General features: G+C 60.1%; 1 protein-coding gene across 1 annotated transcript; it reads left to right on the top strand.

The window, feature by feature from the left end:
- Nucleotides 1-3,546: 3,546 nt before the first annotated feature.
- Nucleotides 3,547-18,312, top strand: CRLF1 (cytokine receptor like factor 1; the record flags this gene model as incomplete). The annotated part of the gene is made up of 9 exons (XM_080715294.1): nt 3,547-3,655; nt 9,654-9,935; nt 11,299-11,428; nt 11,564-11,733; nt 13,552-13,709; nt 13,792-13,960; nt 17,460-17,644; nt 17,715-17,762; nt 18,163-18,312. 9 exons carry the CDS (start codon nt 3,547-3,549, stop codon nt 18,181-18,183), a joined length of 1,272 nt encoding a protein of 423 aa, XP_080571420.1. The 3' UTR covers nt 18,184-18,312.
- Nucleotides 18,313-19,525: the final 1,213 nt, after the last annotated feature.

Here is a 19,525-nt window from a genome sequence, read left to right as displayed (position 1 = left end):
CCCCCCCACTTCCTACCCCCCGGGGCGGCCCGGCCGGGGGCGGCGGGCGGGGGGCGCCGCGGCCCGCCCGGGCGTGAATCAGCAGCGGGCCGGCTTGCCCCGCGTCCGGGAAGCAGTAGCCGAGGTCAGGGCGGGTGGCGCACAAGCGCCCTTTGTCCCTGGCCGCCCTCGCCACGACCCTGCTGACCCCCACCCCCAAGCCCGGCCGGGTTGGGGAGGCGGTGGCGCCGCGGCTGGCTGACAGCTGGGGGGTGAAGGAGGGTGCTGCCCACTCCCAAGCAGCTGGCCCTCCCGGGACCCAGGCTTCGGCTTCCTCAGGGTGCACTAGGGTACCCAGACCTCTCTTGTGGGGTGCACACCAGCCCAGCCCTGATTCTCTGCAACTCTGGGACTCTCCAGGCCCCACCTCCAGCAGCCAGGCCCTGACCTTGAGACCCTGGCCCGGACCTCAAGCTCCCTTTCCAGAATGGGGATTGTACAGCCTGGGCCCTGAACCAACAATTAGACCCTCCACCCTTGACTCCCAGGCCAACCGCCTCCAACAGAGAACCACTAACAACTGGATTGTATGAGTCGGCAGGGCAGTCCCCTGGGTTTGAGTTACCAGGGGACCCCAGGATGCCACTACCCCGACTCACCCTGATGCCCCTCGGTGCCCTGGCATGACCTCCCAAATCCTGACCTCTCGCCCACAAGTGCTCTTTGCTTGGAGGGCCAAGGAGAGCCTTTCCCCAGCCAGGGGAGGGGGAGGACCTTTCCTTCGTCTGCCTCTCCACACATTCCCAGCCACCTTCAAGGACTTGGTCAATATTTACCAGGAGTTTCTTCAAGCTGGTTTTCCTTCCTGAGCAGAGAAGTATCAGGACTGGGGAGGAAAGGGTTAAACTGGGGGAGGGCACTGAAAACCGGAAGAATACACCTTGGGGTCAACACCTTGGGGTCCTTAAGTTCAAAGGCGTGGAGTAAATATCACCCAGAGGGCAAGGGTCGTGTTGGGGAGGGGGCGCTGGGCAGAACAGAAAAATGGTTCTAGTTCTTCTATGGGTGATGACCAGAGAGGGTGTCAACCAGCCAGGATCACAGCAAGTCAGGAGTCCCGGGGCAGTCTGAGACTCCAGGTAGTGCGGGTTTTTACTTAGACTGAGTTTTCTGGGAACTTGGAAGAATGACTAACTCTCCAGGGTCCTTTTATTTTGTAACCTTTAATTTTGCAAATATTTACTGAGCTCCCCGTGTGCCCACACTGGGCCCAGCATGGGGTCCTTAGGCCCTCACAGTCTAAAGAAGGTAAGTTACAGGAGAAATAAACTAAGAGCTGTGTTACAAAGACAATAAAAAAGGGGCCCGGAGAGTAACGGGGAAGGGTGGGGCCTCTCTGAGGACCCAGGCTTCGTAGAAGGGGAAGGTTTGGGCTCCAAGCCGTCCCAGTGCACGGAACATTTGCCGTGCAATCGCCTTTTCTCCAATGCTGTTTAGGGGAACGGGGCTGCGGTAGCGGGAGCCCAGTTTAGACGGAGGGGGAGCAGGGGGAGGGCGGCAGGGCCGAGAGGCTGGGCTTCACTCCTTTTAGAAGTCTGCAATCGGGACAAAAGACAGAAGGTTGGGGAGAGAAGCCCCGGAGGAGCTTGCCTGGACCCCGAGGGAGAGAAGGGGCCTGGACCCAGACGAGGTGGGGAGAGGGATGGGAATCCGAGCATGGGGATGTGTTTTGGAATCGGAGCCAAGAGGATTTGCTGATGGATTGGACGTGTGGGAAGAGGGAAGGGAGCGTGAGCGCAGCTCCAGGTCCGGCCTGAGCACCTGGGTGGAAGGGAGCTGGCTCTCCCCTGCTGGGGGAGGGGCAGAGATGGGGGGGGATTCAAGACTTTTCTCTAGAAGACCCAAATCCTCCCAGGATTGGGGTCAGACATGGCTGGCCCCACGGGGTGTCTGCTAGGCAGGGGCCAGGGGGAGGGGCAGTGGGGCTCCAGGACAGACAGTTCAGGACGGAGCCCTCCGTGGCCATCGCCATCCGGCCACCTGGCAGAGAGGACCCACTTTTCAGAGGGGACGCACAGGGCCGGGGGTGGAGGCACCTCTGCTCCAGGGGTGTGTGCCTGTGCAGGGCTGAGAAGGGCTTAGATTCTGGAAGCTTCTGCTCACGGCATGTCCTCATGTTGGCTGCGGAAGTGGTACACAGTTCAGAGGAAGAAACTGAGGCAGAAGAGGCCGTGGCTTGGCCTCCCCCACCCATCCAGAGCCGGATGGGTGGGTGCCCTGCTCCCCCAGCGCTCCATCCATTGATCTTTTTTTAACACCCTGGAGTCCGAGTTGGGGATCCAGGGAGAGGGTGAAGGGTCCGGGGTGGGGAGGCGGGAGTGTTAAGCCCCCCCCCCACGCACTTTTTAATCCCCTTGATTGGTTGAGGATGCGTAGTCTTAAAAAAAAAAAAAAACACCCGGAAGGGGGAGTTGGAGTCTTTACCCTCACCGGGCTCCGCGGCTGGGCACGGGTTGAGACTCGGGGGTGGGGGGGCTGGGACCCCCTCCGCCAAGGCCCTGGAGCGCAAGAACCCCCTTTTTTTCTCCCCCTGTGGGCGCCCGGATTGGGTGGGGACAGAGAAGACCGGGATGAGACTCCGGGGCGGGGAGGGGTCCCGAAACTCGAGCAATGGCCAAAAATAATAACACACAGAAGGATTTTTTGCGCAGAGGAAGATAAACTATTCGTCGCTCCGGGCAGCCCGCGTTACCTGGAGTTGGCGGGCGGCGGCCGCCGGAGCGATTACTCACCTCGGGGCGCACCCCACCCGCGGGCCGCTGAGTGGATTTTTCCGTGGGGGGGGTAAGATGTGAATATGTCCCGGGAAAAGTCCTTACGGCTCCCCTCCTGGCACTCCCACGGGCGCCCGCCTCGCCCCACCGCCACGCAGCGCCCCCTCCCCAGCTCGACGCCGAGCCGCTTGGGCGCGGGGAGCGCGGAGCCCGCGGCCGGGCATCCTCCGCAGAGCCGGGCGAGGAGGCTGCGCGCCCCGCACGAGGGCGGCGGGACGGGGCGGGAGGGGAGGGCTGGGCTGGGGGCGCCCGTCGGCCCTGGCAGGACAGGCGCTGGAGTGGGGGTGGGCGGGGCCCGGGGCCGCTCCGTGGGGGGCTGAGCGGGGCTGGGGGTCCCAACGGAGGCCTGGGGATGGGGTGAGCGGGGGGCAGGACAGCGTTGGGCGCCAGGCTGAAGGCGGGGAGGTGGACAGTGGCTGGGACGCGGAATTGGGGCGCGGGGTCCCGGGTTGGGGGGATCTGCAGCGGCGGCGCCGGAGCGGAAGGTCCGAGCGGGTGGGGAGCGGGCGGTGGGCTCCGGGCGGGGGTGGGGCCGGGCCGGGCGGGGCGCGCGGTGCCCGCGGAGGCCGGTGCGGGGCCGTCGCCCCCCCGGGGCCGGGCCGGGGGCGGGGCCGGGCGGGGCCAGCGGCGCATTAGCGCCTTGTCAATTCGGCGGCTCAGACTTGCTCCGGCCTCGGCGTCCGCTCCCTGCGACGTGCGGGCAGCCCTGCCCGCGCCCGGCCGCGCCGGCCCCATGCCCGCCGGCCGCCCGGGCCCCGCCGCCCAGCCCGCGCGGCGGCCGCTGCCGCTGCCGCTGCTGCTGCTCTGCGCGCTCGGGGCGCCGCGAGCCGGATCCGGAGCCCGTGAGTAGCTGCGCCGCCCCCCGCCCGGAGCCGGCGCCCCGGGGGCAGCCGCGGGGGAGGGGGCGGGCGCCACCTGGACGGCCGCGAACAAAGGAAGGCGCCCCCGGCCGGCCCTCGGGGCGCCCTCACCTGCGGGGCGCACGGTCCGGCCGGCCGGCCTCCGCGCCCGAGGCCTGCGCACCTGGGCGGCGGACCCCGGCGCCCCGCAAGCCCCCGCGAGCCGGCGACCCCCGCGGCGGCACCGGGGCGCACGCCGGGGCTGGGGGCGCGGGGCCGCGGGCCACGCTCGGGGCGGCGCACGCGGTCGGCGGCGGGCGCGGGCCCCCGGGCGGAGGGCCGGGCCCCGGGGAGGGCGGGGGGCGCCTGGCGCGCGGCCCGGGGTCCCCAGGGACGAGCCTCTCGGCGGGCGGCGCCGCCCTCCCCCTGCGGGACCCCGCGCGGTCCCCGCGGAGCCTCCCCGGGCGGCGCTCGGGCTCGTCCTCCCCGAGCTGCCGGGGCTGAGCCTCCAGCGGCCGAAGTCCGGGGGAGCGAGTGGGCGAGGGAGAGGGGGCCGGAGCCCGGGCACCGCGGGGGCCCGCGCTGCGGGAGGGGCCGGAGCCCGCGGCCCGAGCGCCCCCGCCGCCGTCTTGGGGAGCTCCGGGCTGCAGACGCCCCTCCCGCGCGCGGCCCGCCAGGACGCCCTCTCACACCCAGACCCGCTCCGGGACACACCCAGAGACACAAAAGACACCCTGGCTGGCGTCCCGTCACCCTGGCCCGCACGCGCGCACGCTGCACCCCAGATGCACGCTCGCACACCCGCGGGCGCACGCATGCCACCGACGCGGCGCCGCGGGCTGCAGGGCGCGGCCCCCCGGGACGGCTCCCCCCGGGCGCAGGCCCGGCCCGCCCTGGGCTTCCTGGGCTGTTCTTCCCAAAAGGGCCGGGTCCGAGGGCCCCGCGCCGCTGGCTGGAGGCGCAGTTGCTCGGGGTGTCTGGGCAGGTGAGGCCGCCCAGGGCCCCCAGGAGGCCCCGAGACCCGGCCGGGCGCGGGGGAGCCCTGGGCGGCCACCTTAGCTCCAGGCTCTGCTTCCCAGCCCACAGAGCAACAGGCGACGGTGGGGGTGGATGCGTGCGAGTGTTTTTTTCCTTTAAGGGGAAAGAAATTAAATAAAAGATTCTCACACCTCGGCAATATGGTTCCACTTACGGTGTGTCTTAGCACCTGATGAGTTGGGGCTTGGGGGGGGGGTGTCATAAAGCGTCTGCAGGTACCAGCTGGCGGGAGATGGGGACTCCCTCAGGGACCCTGGGACAGGGGCCACCCTCCCGGCCGGCTTTCAGAGAATCTCACACTTTTCCCTTTTAAAACACATGGCGTTCCATTTTAATAACTGCAGTGGCTCCAGATTGGGGGGGGGGGGCTTGTAAAGGCCCCAGATCTGTGGGAAAGGAAGGGAGGCGGGGAGCAAAGGGGCGGGGACGCCTGACCCGAAGCCCAACCTAGGGATCTGCTTTGGGGCGTCCTCTAGGGGGTCTCTCAAGCCAGGCTTCCCCACCCCCTCCCGGCTCAGGCCTCCCTCCCCTCGGCCGGGCTTGGAATGTGTGCGTCTGAGTCCCCAAGCGCCCCAGCAGCGCCCCAGCCCATTGTTTGCGGGGGATTGGGGGGGAACTTCAGTCAGCCAGGGAGGGGGCACAGCCCCAGTGGCCCCCAGGTGCTATGGGGGTGGGGGCCTCCGCACAGCCATGCCTCCTCCTAGCAGGTAGCCATGGCTCCTCTACCCATTGTATGGAGGAGAAAACCCAGGAGCCAGGTGCCCAGGCCATCCTGTCGGAGCACAAAGGTCTCCTGACCTTCCTGCTGGGGCCAGGGATAGGGAGCTGCTCTGTCCAGGCTGGCCTGGCCCTGCCCCCTCCACCCCGTACCCCACCCCGGGAGGGCAGCTGCAGCTGCTGGCAAAGGGGCCCGGCCAGGCGGCCTGGCACAGGAGCAGTGCCCCCAGCCGAGACCCCCCAGAGAGCCCCATTCTGGCTTGACCAGGGCTGTGGGTGAGGAGGGCAGTAGGGGCATGACGGGCAGGGGGCGCTGAGAGTGGTACTGGGGTCCCTGTAGGCCTGGCCTTGCCTCCCATCCTGCTGGGGGGGGGGGGCTCCGGCAGGAAACGGTGGGTGGGCCAGGGCAGAGACGCTGGCACGCCCCAGTTCATGCCGAAGGAATTCCGAATTAGCGGGCGGCTGGCTGCCTGGGACCTCCAGGGCGGCCCCCTGGCCCCCGCCCCCGCCTCCTCAGCTCTGGCCTGCGCAGCCGGCTCCTTCGCACGGACGCGGAGACCTCCGGCAAGCCCTGAGCCAAGCCCCAGCGCAACTGTGATCCCTGGCTCCAGCAAGACAGGGCCCTCAAGCCAAGTTTGCCCCGGAAAATCGTCAGGGCCGCCGGAGAACCATGTCCGTTCCACCTCGCCTATCTCGGGCAGAGAGGAACTGTGCAGGGCCACTGCTGGCACTGGAGAGGCTCCCTGCCTGGAGCACCCTGCCCTTAGCTCCCCCTGGGCCCCTTTGGGTCCCGGCCCCTTCTTACAGCCCTCTGGGGAATCCATTTAAAATGCAAATTAACCACAACCCTTTCTGCAGGTTGGGATCCTTGCCAACGCCCTACATCGCCCACATACACCCCGGCCCCAGGACCTTTGCACGGGCAGCTCCCACCACCCTCACACAGTTGCCTAGCTATTTCCACAATGATTTCTCTATTCAGGTTTCAGCTCAAATGCCACCTCCCCGCATAAGCCTCCCTGAGCTGCCAGCACCGATCTGCGTCCCCCCAGCCCCCGCCTAACTTTGTTCTTCTCTGCAGATAGATTTTTCTTTTCTCCTGCTACTTTCTTGAATTTAAGTCCCACAAGGGTAGGAATTTTGAGTCTTGGTGTCCCCAGCTCCTGGAACACTGTAGGCTCTCCATAATACCATGGAAAATAATGAATTAAGGAATGTACACGTGAACGTCCTCACTGCCACAGTGTGAAGAAAGCACTTCACAGAAGCACAGTCACACTGCCGGGCGTGGGCCACACGCCTGTCATGGGAGACCTGAGGTTCGAGGACATCCTCAGCAACCTAGCAAGACCCTGTTTCAAAGCAAAAAAGAAAATCAGGTTCAGGGTGTAGCTTGGAGGTAGAACGCCACCAGGTTCAATTCTCAGTATTACATACACATACAATAATAATTAATTATTATAATAATAATAGAATTTTAAAATAAGCCAGGCATGGTGGTACAAGCCTGTAATCCCAGTACATGAGGGCCTGAGACAGGAAGATTGCAGGTTCTAAACCAGCCTCGGCAACTTAGGCCCTCAGCCATCTAGTGAGACCCTGTTTCCAAATAAGAATAAAGTGGATCTGGGGCGTGAGCTTGAGGTAGAAAGCCCCGGGTTCCACCTCCAGTACTACAATAAATAAAGGTCTGGGGTCGGGTGTGGTGGCGCACGGCGCACGTGCCGGCTTGTAATCCCAGCGTTTGGCAGGGGGACAATGGAGGATCCCGCTGCGCAGACGGCCTTTGCTATTTAGTGAGGCCCTCTGCAACTCAGTGAGACCTGTTTTAAAAAAATAAGGAAGCCAGGCGTGGTGGCGCACGCTTGTAATCCTAGTGCTTGGGAGGCCGAGACAGGAGGATCGCACAGGTTCGAAGCCAGCCTCAGCTACTTAGGCTCTCAGCAAATTAGACCCTGTTTCCAAATAAAGTATAAAATAGGTCTGGGAGGATAGCCCAGAGGTAAAAAAGACCCTGGGTTCCACCTCCAGTACCACAAAAAAATAAAAAATAAGGCTGGGGGTGCCTCTTGGAGATAGAATGCCCCTGGGTTCCACCCCCAGAACCACAAATAATAATAATCATCATCATAAATAAAGGTCTGGGAGTGTATCTCAGAGGTAAAGTGCTCTTGGGTTAGATCCCCAGTACCCCCAAAAAATGTGCCCTTACTGATTCCTCTAAGAGGGTGAAGGCTGCCCATGCTTGTTTTTGTTTTTTGGTACTGGGGATGGAACCCAGGGGCATTCTACCTCTGAGCTACACCCCCAGCCCAATTTATTATTTATTTATTTATTTATTTATTTATTTATTTATTTATTTATTTATTTATTGGTGGTACTGGGGTTCCTGGAAGCCCTTCTACCTCTGGGCTACACTCCCAGACCTATTTTATATTTTTGAAACAGGGTCTCTTACGCCAGCACGGCTGGCATCGAACCTGCGCGATCCTCCTGTCTCCGCCTCCCGAGCGCGGGGATGACAAGCGTGCGTGCGCCGCCACGCCCGGCCTTATTCTTTATTCTGAAACAGGGTCTAAGTTGCAGAGGGCCTCACTAAGAAGCTGAGGCTGGCTTCGAACCTGCGCACTCGTCCTATCTCAGCCTCCCAAATGCTGGGATTACAAATGTGCGCCATCACGCCCGGCTTTTCTTTGACAATGGGGATGGAACCCAGGGGCATTCTACCCCTGAGCTACACCCCCAGCCCTGTGTTATCTCTCTTTGGGAACAGGGTCTTGCTAGGCTGTAGGTTGATGAGTCTCCTGTGATCCTCCTGTCTCAGCCTCCCAAGCGCGGGGATTACAGGTGTGCCACCACGCCCTGCTAGGGCTTGTTGATTTTAGAAATACCTTCTCCTAGCCGGGCATGGCAGCATACGCTTGTAATCGCAGTGATTGGGAGGCTGAGACAGAAGGATCAGGGTTCGCGGCCAGCCTCAGCTATTTAGTGAAGACCTCGCACTTTACTGAGACCCTGTTTCAAAATAAATAATAAAAACTTTGGGCTGGGGGTGTGGCTCAGAGGTAGAATGCCCCTGGCTTCCGTCCCCAGTGAGATACGCGCGCACGCACACACACACACACACACACACACACAGAAATGCCTTCTCCCCCCCACCCCCCAAAAAAACCCCCCCGCAGCCCACAGGAATACCTACTTTGCAGAAGTATCACAGAAAGAGTTTTCAGTCTTTTGGTTCTACTTGCAAAAAATAGAAAAAAAGAAAAGAAAAGAAGAGTGTCAGGACTCTGTAAAGCAGAAGTCACTTAGAACTGAGTGGGCATCTGTGCGTGACTCTTGGACTCGGTGCGAGTCCCTTCCCATGCAGCTGGGAAGGGCGGCAGGTCTGGGGGTGCTCTTGGCCTTGCCGCACTCTGGGCTGGGCACCGGACCTGACCGATGCTCTGTTTATCTGTAACATGAAGGGTAGACCACCCGACGTGGTGGCACACGCCTGTGATTCCAGTACTTGGGCTGAGGCAAGAGGAAAGCAGCGTTGAGGCCAGCCTTAGGGCGCAGTGAGACGGGCTCCCATCAGCCTAGCAAGACCCTGTTTCAAGACAGAAGTTTTAAACAGGGCTGAGGGTAGCCAGACGTGAGACAGGAGGATCGCAGTCCGAGGCCAGCCTCAGCTACTTAGTGAGGCCCTTCGCGACTCAGTGAGACCCTGTTTCCAAATAAGAAAAAAAAAAAATAGGACTGGGGGTGTAGCTCGGAGGTAGAATGCCCCTGGGTTCCATCCCCAGTACTGCAAAAAAAAAAAAAAAAAAAAAAAAAGAAAAGAAAAGAAAAGAAAAGAAAGAAAGAAGGAAAGAAAAAAGAAAAATAAATAAATTAAAAAGGGGTTGAGGGTGTACTTTAGAGGTAGACTCTCCCTGGTTCAACCTCCAGTGCCACAGGAAAACATAAATGGGAGCCGGGCATGGTGGCGCACGCTTGTAATCCCCGCGCTTGGGAGGCTGAGACAGGAGGATCGCACGGGTTCGAAGCCAGCCTCAGCTACCTAGTGAGGCTCTCAGCAACTTAGTGAGACCCTGTTTCCAAATAAAGTATAAAATAGGTCTGGGAGTATAGCCCGGAGGTAGAAAGCCTCTGGGTTCCACCTTCAGTACCACCAAAAAAAAAAAAACCATAAATGGGGAGTGAACTTCCTGGGTTTGCTGTGAGCCCCGCAGGACTGACTAGCTCTCCCTTCTGACCCCAGACACGGCAGTGATCAGCCCCCAGGACCCCACGCTCCTCATCGGCTCCTCCCTGCAAGCCACCTGCTCAGTGCACGGGGACCCGCCTGGGACCACTGCCGAGGGCCTCTACTGGACCCTCAACGGGCGTCGCCTGCCCCCAGAGATGTCGCGCGTGCTCAACGCCTCCACCTTGGGCTTGGCCCTGGCCAACCTCAATGGGTCCAGGCAGCAGTCCGGGGACAACCTTGTGTGCCACGCCCGGGACGGGAGCATCCTGGCCGGCTCCTGCCTCTACGTTGGCTGTAAGTGGGCTCCTGCGACGCCCAAGTGGACCTTGGGTGAGGGGCGCATAAGTCATGCTCACTCTGGCCTGGGGCCCACCAGGGGGCAAGCTGGCACAGCTGCAGGCCCTCTGTGGAGGGAAGAAAGCAGAGACTCCACCTGTCTTTCTCAAAAGTGCCCATGGAGCCAGGTGTGATGGTGCGTGCCTCTCACCCCGGTACTTGAGAGTCTCAGATAGGAGGATTGCAGGTTTGAGGCCAGCCTCAAACTTAGCAAGACCCCGTTTCCAAACAAAAAAAGGGCTGGTGGTAGAACGCTTCTGAGTTCAGTCCCCAGCACCAAAAATAAAAAGGGGGCGAGAAGCCATGTGGTTGGGGTGAGGGCAGTGTGGAGTTGGTGCTTAGAGCACCCCGTCCTGGGCTTCATCTCCAGCACCAGAGAGGGATCGAGACCCCGTCCCGTGCAGGTGGCCAGGCCAGCGCCTGCGGGCGCCTCTGGGGACAGGGTGAGTGAGGCTGTTTTGTGCGTGCATGCGCGTGTGTGTGTGTGTGTGTGTGTGTGTGTGTGTGGTGCTGGGAATTCAACTCAGGGACATTTTACCTCTGAGCTACACCCCAAGAGCCCCCTTTTTTTGAAACAAGGTCTCACTAAGTTGATGAGAGTCTCACTATTTGCTGAGGCTGTCCTCAAATCTGTGGTCCTCCTATCTCAGCCTCACAAGTACTGGGATGACAGGTGCGTGCCACCACACACCCAGCTAAGGGTGCTTTTTTTTTTTTTTTTTTTTTGGTGGTACTGGGGTTCCTGGAAGCCCTTCTACCTCCGGGCTACACTCCCAGACCTATTTTTACATTTTTATTTGGGAAACAGGGTCTCCTAAGCCAGCGCGCGCGGCTGGCTTCGAACCTGCGCGATCCTCCTGTCTCTGCCTCCCAAGCGTGGGGCGTGCGCCACCACGCCCGGCTCTTTATTCTTTATTTTGAAACAGGGTCTCAGTAAGTTGCAGGAGGCCTCACAAGCTGCTGAGGCTGGCTTTTTAGTGTGTTTTTTTTTTTTTTTTTTTTTTTTGCTGGTCTAGGGATGGAACCCAGAGGCATTTGACCTCCGAGCTATACCCCCAGCCCTATTTTTTTATTCTTTATTCTAAAACAAGTTCTCTGAGTTGCAGAGGGCCTCACTAAGTAGCTGAGGCTGGCCGTGAACCGCGATCCTCCTGTCTCAGCCTCCCGAATGCTGGGGTTACAAGCGTGCGCCGCCACGCCCGGCTCAAGGTGGCCTTTATCCTCCCTTCCTTGTGGATGCCGGTGTCCGGCAGCTGGCAGCACCCAGCCCCGCGTGCGCAGCTGCCAGGCCCCAGCCTCCCACACCCTGCCTTCCTCCTAGTGCCCCCGGAGAAGCCCTTCAACATCAGCTGCTGGTCCAAGAATATGAAAGACCTCACCTGCCGCTGGACCCCCGGCGCCCACGGGGAGACTTTCCTCCCCACCAACTACTCCCTCAAGTACAAGCTGAGGTTGGTGGGCTCACAGGGCCTGTCCCCCTGCGGGCCGTGTGACCTCGCGCCGGGGCTTGCCTTCTCTGAGCCCCTCTGTCCCTGCCTGCACCCCGCGGCTGCCTTGCTGAGGGCTGGGGCCCTCCCGCCCTGCAGGTGGTACGGGCAGGACAACACGTGTGAGGACTACCACACGGTGGGGCCGCATTCCTGCCACATCCCCAAGGACCTGGCCCTCTTCACGCCCTATGAGATCTGGGTGGAGGCTACCAACCGCCTGGGCTCAGCCCGCTCCGACGTACTCACGCTGGACATCCTCGACGTGGGTGAGCCCCCTGCCGAGGCCACGGCCCCTCCCGCTCCCATCCCCTCTGTTCTGGGTTCCCGCCTGGGCCCCTCCCCAGCCACAGTTCTGACTCCAAGTCTACCCCTCCTGGTTTGGGCGGGGTGGCTGCTTATCCTTATCCCGAAGCCTCCATTACAGCCCGGATATCCCAGCTCGGCAGGGAACACCTGGCCGGGCCTCCTCCCCCTCAGCAGCCCAGGTGTTCAGGAGGGGGCCCCCCGGGAGCAAGGAGGGGGCACCCAGGTCGGGAGGCGCCCCGGGAAGCCGAGGTCTGGAGCTGGGGGGTCAGGGCGGGAGGCAGGAAGTGGATGATCTGGAGCAGAATTGGGCCTAATCTAATTAGGGTGCTTCTCAGCCCAAGCAGGCCTGCGCCTTAACCCTTTCAGCCCCTCGCCCCGGCCTCAGGGGGAGGCAGCGGCCCACTCTGCTGCCCAGGGGGGGGCCTCCAGAGCCATCCCTGGGCATCCCCTGGCTTGCACCCCATCCCACCCCCAGCCCAGTTCCCTGCTCCTATCCTGAAACTCCAGTGGGCAAGTTCTAAGCCTGCGTGTCCCCTTGGGCCAAGCCAAGCTGTCCCACAGAGGATTCTGGCAGTGCGGGAAGGAGGTAGAGGTAGGGGGGCCCCCACAGGGACCTGCCCTGACAGCCCCCTAGGTCTGGAAGCAATAATATTGTTAGCTGGGCAAGGTGGTACACACCTGTAATCCCAGCACTTGGGAAGCTGAGACCGGAGGATTTGGGTTCGAGAGCAGCTTCACCAATTTTTTTCTTTTTCTTTTTTTTTTTTTTTTTTTGTGTGTGTGCTGGACATTCTACCTATAAGCTACACCCCCAGCCTTACTTTATTTTATTTTTACTTATTTATTTTTGCAATACTGGTGATAGAACCCAGGGGCATCCTACATCTGAGCTACACACCCAGCCTTATTTTTTATTATTGTTCTTATTTTTTTGGTGTTCCTGGAAACCCTTCTACCTCCGGGCTACACTCCCAGACCTATTTTTATACTTTTTAAATTTGGAAACAGGGTCTCTTTAGTCAGTGTGGCTGGCTTCGAACCTGCGCGATCCTCCTGTCCGCCTCCCAAGCTCGGGGATTACAAGCGTGCGCCACCACGCCCGGCCCTATTTATTTTTTTATTTTTTGTGGTACTGAGGTTGGAACCCAGAGGTCTACTTCCAAACTATACCTTCAGACGTATTTTATATTTTTATTTGGAAACAGGGTCTCACAAAGTTGCAGAGAGCCTCACTAAGCTGCAGAGACTGTCTGCGAACGTGCGATCCTCCTGTCTCAGCCTCCCAAGCGCGGGGATGACAAGCGTGTGCCACCACGCCCGGCCCTATTTTATTTTTTATTTCAAAATAGAGTCTTAAGTTGTTGAGGGCTTCATTATGTTGCTGAGGCTGGCCTCCAACCTGGGCTCCTCCTATCTGAGCCTTACAAATTCTGGGCAAACCTGGGTGCGCCCCTGCTCCTAGCTCTGTTCTCGGCACAGAGTACAGCTCTCAGGGCCTCCCGCGGGCTCGGCAGGGCCGGCCCCTGAGCACCCCTCCACACAGCCTCTGAAGACAGGTTTATGTCCCCTCCATCACAGATAATAATGGTGAGGACAGCTCCCACTAATTGATTGCCTCGAGGCGCTGAGTGTTCCTGGACTATTATATCATGTAATCCACCAGCCCCGGGGGTGGGAGGAAGAGGAGGCCCCAGAAGCAGGTGCCGCTGAAGCCGCGCTCCCCAAGCAGGCCTCAGGGAGGTTTGCCCAGTCGGGACCCGGACCCATCTGCCCCGCAGTGACCACCGACCCCCCACCCGACGTGCACGTGAGCCGCGTGGGCGGCCTGGAGGACCAGCTCAGCGTGCGCTGGGTCTCGCCCCCTGCCCTCAAGGACTTTCTCTTCCAAGCCAAGTACCAGATCCGCTACCGCGTGGAGGACAGCGTGGACTGGAAGGTGCCTCCCCGCCCCGCCCGCCGCTGACCACTGCCCCTGCCCCTGCCCTCTGCCCCTGCCTGACCCTGCCTTCGCCGCCCAGGTGGTGTACGACGTAAGCAACCAGACCTCGTGCCGCCTGGCGGGCCTGAAGCCGGGCACCGTGTACTTCGTGCAGGTGCGTTGCAACCCCTTCGGCATCTACGGCTCCAAGAAGGCGGGCATCTGGAGTGAGTGGAGCCACCCCACAGCCGCCTCCACGCCCCGCAGCGGTGAGCGCCCCCAGCCCTGAGACCACCCGGGGCGCTGTTTTTAATCCAAGGTGGCGGAGGAGGGTTCAAACTGGTGGCCTCTAGGTCTATTTAGCCTGTGACCCAGAAAAAAAAAAAAAAAAAGAAAAGAAAGTGTAGTCTGCCCCGCGGGGTGGCCCACACCTGTGATTGCAGTACTTGGGCTGAGACAGGAGGATCACAGGTTCTAGGCCAGCCTCTGAGACCTGGATAGACCCTCAGCAACCTAGTAAGACCAGGAATCAAAATGAAAAACAAAGAGCCGGGCGTGGTGGCGCACGCTGGCGATCCCCGTGCCTGGGAGGCCGAGACAGGAGGATCGCGCAGGTTCGAAGCCAGCCTCAGCTACTGAGTGAGGCTCTCAGTAACTTAGTGAGACCCTGTTTCCAAAGAAAATATAAAATAGGGCTGGGAGTACAGCCCGGAGGTAGAAAGCCTCTGGGTTCCATCCTCAGTACCACCAAGAAAAAAGAAAAAGAAAAATGAAAAACAAAGCCGGTCCTGATGGCACAAGCTTGTCATCCCAGCATTCGGGAGGCTGAGACTGAAGGATCATGGTTTGAGGACGGCCTCAGCTACTTAGGCCCTCCGCAACTAGTGAGACCCGGTTTCAAAATAAAGAATAAAAAAAAAATAGGGCTGGGGGTGTAGCTCGGAGGTCGAATGCCCCTGAGTTCCATCTCTAGTACCACAAAAAGAGAGAGAGAGAGAGAAAGAAAGAGAGAGAGAGAGGCAAAGAAAAGAAAAAGAAAATAAGAGCTGGGCATGGTGGCACATGCCTGTGACCTCAGTGCTTACTTGGGAGGCTGAGTCAGGAGGACTGGAAGTTGGAGGCCAGTCTCTGAACTTATGGAGACCCTTAGAAACTTAGTAAGACCCTGTTTAGACCCGGTTTCAAAAATAGAAATAAAATAAGGCTGAGGGTGTAGCTCAGAGGTAGAATGTCTCTAGGTTCAATCCCGAACACCAGAGAGAGAGAGAGAGAGAGAGAGAGAGAGAGAGAGAGAGAGACGAGACCGACCTCAGCAACTTAGCTAGACGCGCAGCCACCTATCAAGACCCTGTTTCAATAATAATAATAATAATAATAATAATAATAATAATAATAATAGCCAGGTATGGTGGCGCACTCCTGTAATCTCGGTACTTGGGAGGCTGAGACAGGAGGATCGCACGGGTTCAGAGCCAGCCTCAGCTACTTAGTGAGGCTCTCAGCAACCTAGTGAGACCCTGTTTCCAAATAAAAAATAAAATAGGGCTGGGGAGGTAGCTCAGAGGTAGAATGTCCCTGAATTCCATCCCCAGTACCATACACACAAAAAAAGATAGAATGCCCCTGGAACCCCGTACTGAAGAAAAAAAAAAAAAATCAGTACCAAAAAAAAAAAAAAAAAAGCCGGGCGTGGTGGTATATGCTTGTAATCCCAGTACTTGGGAGGCTGAGACAGGAGGATTGCAGGTTCGAGAAAAACCTTAACAACTTAGTGAGACCCTGTTTCAAGATAAATAAAATAGGGCTGGGAGTATAGCTTAGAGGAAGAATACTCCTGAGTTCAATCCCCCAGTACCAAAAAGAAAGAAGGGAAGAAAGAGAGGAAGAAAGAAAGAAAGAAAGAAAGAAAGAAAGAAAGAAAGAAAGAAAGGTGGACGTGGTAGTGCACACTTGTAATCCCAGCATTGGGGAGGCTGAGACCAAAGGATTGTGGTTCCTGGACAGCCTCAGCTACTTAGGGAGGCCCTCTGGAACTCAGTGGGACCCCGTTTCAAAATAAGGAATAAAAAATAGGGCTGGGGTGTAGCAGGAAGGTAGAATGCCCCTGGGTTCCATCCCCAGACCCGCAAAAGAAAAAAAGAGATTGCAGAGATGTAATGCTCTGGAAAATGGCCCAGGCAGCCAGCACTGCCCGTGTCCTCCCTCCCAGCGGTGCCCACTCCCTCGTGCTGCTGGGGGCCTGATCCCTGAGAATGAGTGCGAGACCTTGCTTCTGAGCCTGGTCGGCTTCGTGACCCCTTCTGATCAAGTGGGGGGGCAGGAGCCAGCGGTTAGAGGGCCGTGTGCGACTTCCTAGTTCTCTGAGCTCTGGGGCCTCAAGGCCAGGCCTCAGTTTCCCCATCTGGACGGTGGGAGCGTGTGCCAGTCCTGCCTCAGGTTGACGGACGTGACAATTTGCCATTTTAGTATTTGAGGGTGGTGGGCAAGGAGGCCCGCATCCTCCCCTCATCCCCCTTCCCGGATTTCCGCCCCAGAGCGGGGACCCCCTTCTCTCAGGTGAGGACCCCGGGGCCCGGCCAGAGATCTGGACTCAGAGTCCACCGGAGTCCAGGCCGCAGTCAGGGGATGGGGGCGGACTGAGGCCCAGGGCATGCCCCGCAGTCGGGGAGGGGCCGGCCAGGCTCCAGCCACTCCCCAGCCCCCAGCCCGGGCCCCTCCAGGTTTGGGGCGGGCGGAGCGAGCGGGAGGGGCCGAGCCTTGGCCCCTGCTCGTGCCCAGCACCTGCGATTCTTGGGCTGGAGCCAGCGGCGGCCGCGGCCGCTGGGGAGGCCGGGGGAGGCCAGCAGGGGCGGCGGGGCCGGGGCCGTGCCAGGGCCTGTCAGCGGGTCCCCGGCTTTATTTATGACGTGAGGCCGATGTCCTTATCCGCCGGTCTGCTTGGGGCTGGCTGGGGCCCACGCTGGACCCACCGGGCCGGGGCGGCTCCTGGCGCTTACTGGGCCCCCCCCCCTGGGGATCCCCGGCACCGCCTCTGCCGCTCAGCCCTTGGGTGGGTGCATTCTCCTCCTGTCGCTTCCTCACCCCCCACCCTGCTGGGGACGGGACCCAGAGTCTTGGGAATTGCCTTTCTTGGTCCTCCGCCCCTAAGTCCCCAGGCCCCATCGCGCTCCTCCATCCCTCCTCCCCATCGCGCTCCTCCATCCCTCCACCCCATCGCGCTCCTCCATCCCTCCTCCCCATCGCGCTCCTCCATCCCTCCACCCCATCGCGCTCCTCCATCCCTCCTCCCCATCGCGCTCCTCCATCCCTCCACCCCATCGTGCTCCTCCATCCCTCCTCCCCATCGCGCTCCTCCATCCCACCTCCCCATCGCGCTCCTCCATCCCACCTCCCCATCGCGCTCCTCCATCCCTCCTCCCCATCGTGCTCCTCCATCCCTCCTCCCCACCGCGCTCCTCCATCCCTCCTCCCCACCGCGCTCCTCCATCCCTCCTCCCCATCGCGCTCCTCCATCCCTCCACCCCATCGTGCTCCTCCATCCCTCCTCCCCATTGCATCCCGGGCTGTCCCCCGGGGCTCCCGCAGCTCCCAGCGCCCCCTCCTCTTTACACCTGGCCGGAGCCGGGTTCCCGGAGGAGCCTCGGGGGAGGGGCCCTTCCTTCCCCGGCTCCCACCTCCCGCGGGGCCCCGGGGGGGGGGCGGCGGGGAGGACGGCGGCCCGCGCGCGCCCCCTGCCGGCCGCGCCCCGACCTGCCGCTCCCCCGCCAGAGCGGCCGGGCCCGGGCGGCGCGTGCGAGCCGCGGGGCGCGGAGCCGAGCTCGGGGCCGGTGCGGCGCGAGCTCAAGCAGTTCCTGGGCTGGCTCAAGAAGCACGCGTACTGCCCCAACCTGAGCTTCCGCCTGTACGACCAGTGGCGGGCCTGGATGCAGAAGTCGCACAAGACCCGCCACCAGGTAAGGGGTGGGGGCCGGCGGGCGGGGCGCGGGCGGGCGGCCCCCGCCACGCTGCTGTCTTCTTTCCAAGCACAGGACGAGGGGGTCCTGCCCTCGGGCAGACGCGGCGCGGCGAGAGGTAAGCTGTGCGGGGTGGGGCGGGCGGGGCCGCTTGGGGGGCCGCACCCCCAGCCTTCGGAAGAGTCTCTGCGATGGACCCCCCCTACCCATCAGCACCGGGTTAGCGCCCACGGTGGGCCCGGTACCCTAGCCCTTAGCGGAGAAGAGCATCCGGCTTCCAGAAACGTTGCAGGGTGACCCTCACCCCCTGGAATGAGCGGACGGACTTGCCCAGGTTGACTTAACACCAGCACCTCCTGCATGCGGGCCACCCCACGGCCTGACCGCAGTCTCCATTCTCAGCCGGGGAAACCAAGGCAGTGCCCCCCCCCCCCCAGGGGCACACAGTTCCCGGTGGCAGGACCTGGAGGCTGACCTCTCGCGGCCCTCAGCTCAGCCTGCCGGCCTTCTGCCTGCAGGTCCTGCCAGATAAGCTGTAGGCCCCAGCCGAGACCAGAGGCCGAGCCGGCCGGCCGGGACGCCTCCGTCGTGGCCCTGGCGCCGGGGCAGATGCACTGCTGGCCCCAACTCCGGCCACCCTGGGGCGCACCGTGTCCACTCGAGCTGCCCAGAACCCCTGCAGAAGCTGGAGGGTGCTGAGCAGACACTACTTCTTGTATCCCCAGGCCCCTCCAAGAGAATCTTTTTAATAAATGAGCTATTTCGGTGCTTTATTTGTGAAGGAGTTTGAAGCCAGGGATACGGCTGGGGGCTTTGGAAAGACACAAGACGCCCTGACTTCCCTTTGCAAGTAGAATCTACTTCCCAGGACTTCAGACTCTTCCTGTAAGGCCGGTCTCTGGGCGGGTGGGTTGGTGTTGGCACTGGGGATTGAATCCATGGGCATTCTACCTCTGAGCTACATCCCCGGCCCCTTTTTTTATTTTAATTTTTTTGGTGGTACTGGAGGTGGAACCCAGAGGCTTTCTACCTCCAGACTATACTCCTAGACCTTTTTAAAAATATTTTATTTGGAAACAGGGTCTCACTAAGTTGCTGAGAGGCTCACTAAGTAGCTGAGGCTGGCTTCGAACCTGTGCGATCCTCCCATCTCAGCCTCCCAAGCACAGGGGATTACAAGCGTGCGCCACCACACCCGGCGCCCCTTTTATTTTTTAGTGTACAGTTTCACCAGGAGGATTGCAGGTTTGCAGCCAACCTTAGCAGCTTGTGAGGCCCTCTGCAACTTAGTGAGACCTTGTTTCAAAATAAAAAATAGGACTGGGGGTGTACCTTGGAGTTAGACTGTTCCTGCGTTCAATCCCCAGGACCACAAAGAGGAAAAAAAAAAAAAAAAAAAAAAAACAGGTTGAGGCTGGCCTTGAACCTACAATCCTCTCATCCTACCAAATACTGGGATTACAGGTGTGTATCAAATTTATTTATTGCAGTAGTTGGGATGGAACCCAGAGGCATTCTACCCCCACGCTACATCACCAGCCCTATTTTTTCTTCTTTATTTTGAAACATGGCCTTACTAAGTAGTAGCTGAGGCTGTCTACCAAACACAATCCTCCTGTCTCAGCCTCTCAAATGCTGGAATTACAAGCATGTGTCAACATGCCCAGCTTTTTTTTTTTGTGGCACTGGGGTTCCTGAAACCCTTCTACCTCTGGGCTACACTCCCAGGCCCATTTTATATTTTTAATTTGGAAAAAGGGTCTCTTAAGCCAGCGAGGCTGCCTTCAAACCTGTGCAATCCTCCTGTTCCCGCCTCCCAAGCGCGGGGATTACAAGCGTGCGGCACCACACCCAGTTTTTTAAATTTTTTATTTATTTATT

The sequence above is a fragment of the Muscardinus avellanarius genome (genome assembly GCF_963383645.1).
Source record: "Muscardinus avellanarius genome assembly, chromosome: 18".
Classification (NCBI taxonomy): domain Eukaryota; kingdom Metazoa; phylum Chordata; class Mammalia; order Rodentia; family Gliridae; genus Muscardinus; species Muscardinus avellanarius.
This window is presented reverse-complemented; position numbering and strand designations above follow the sequence as displayed.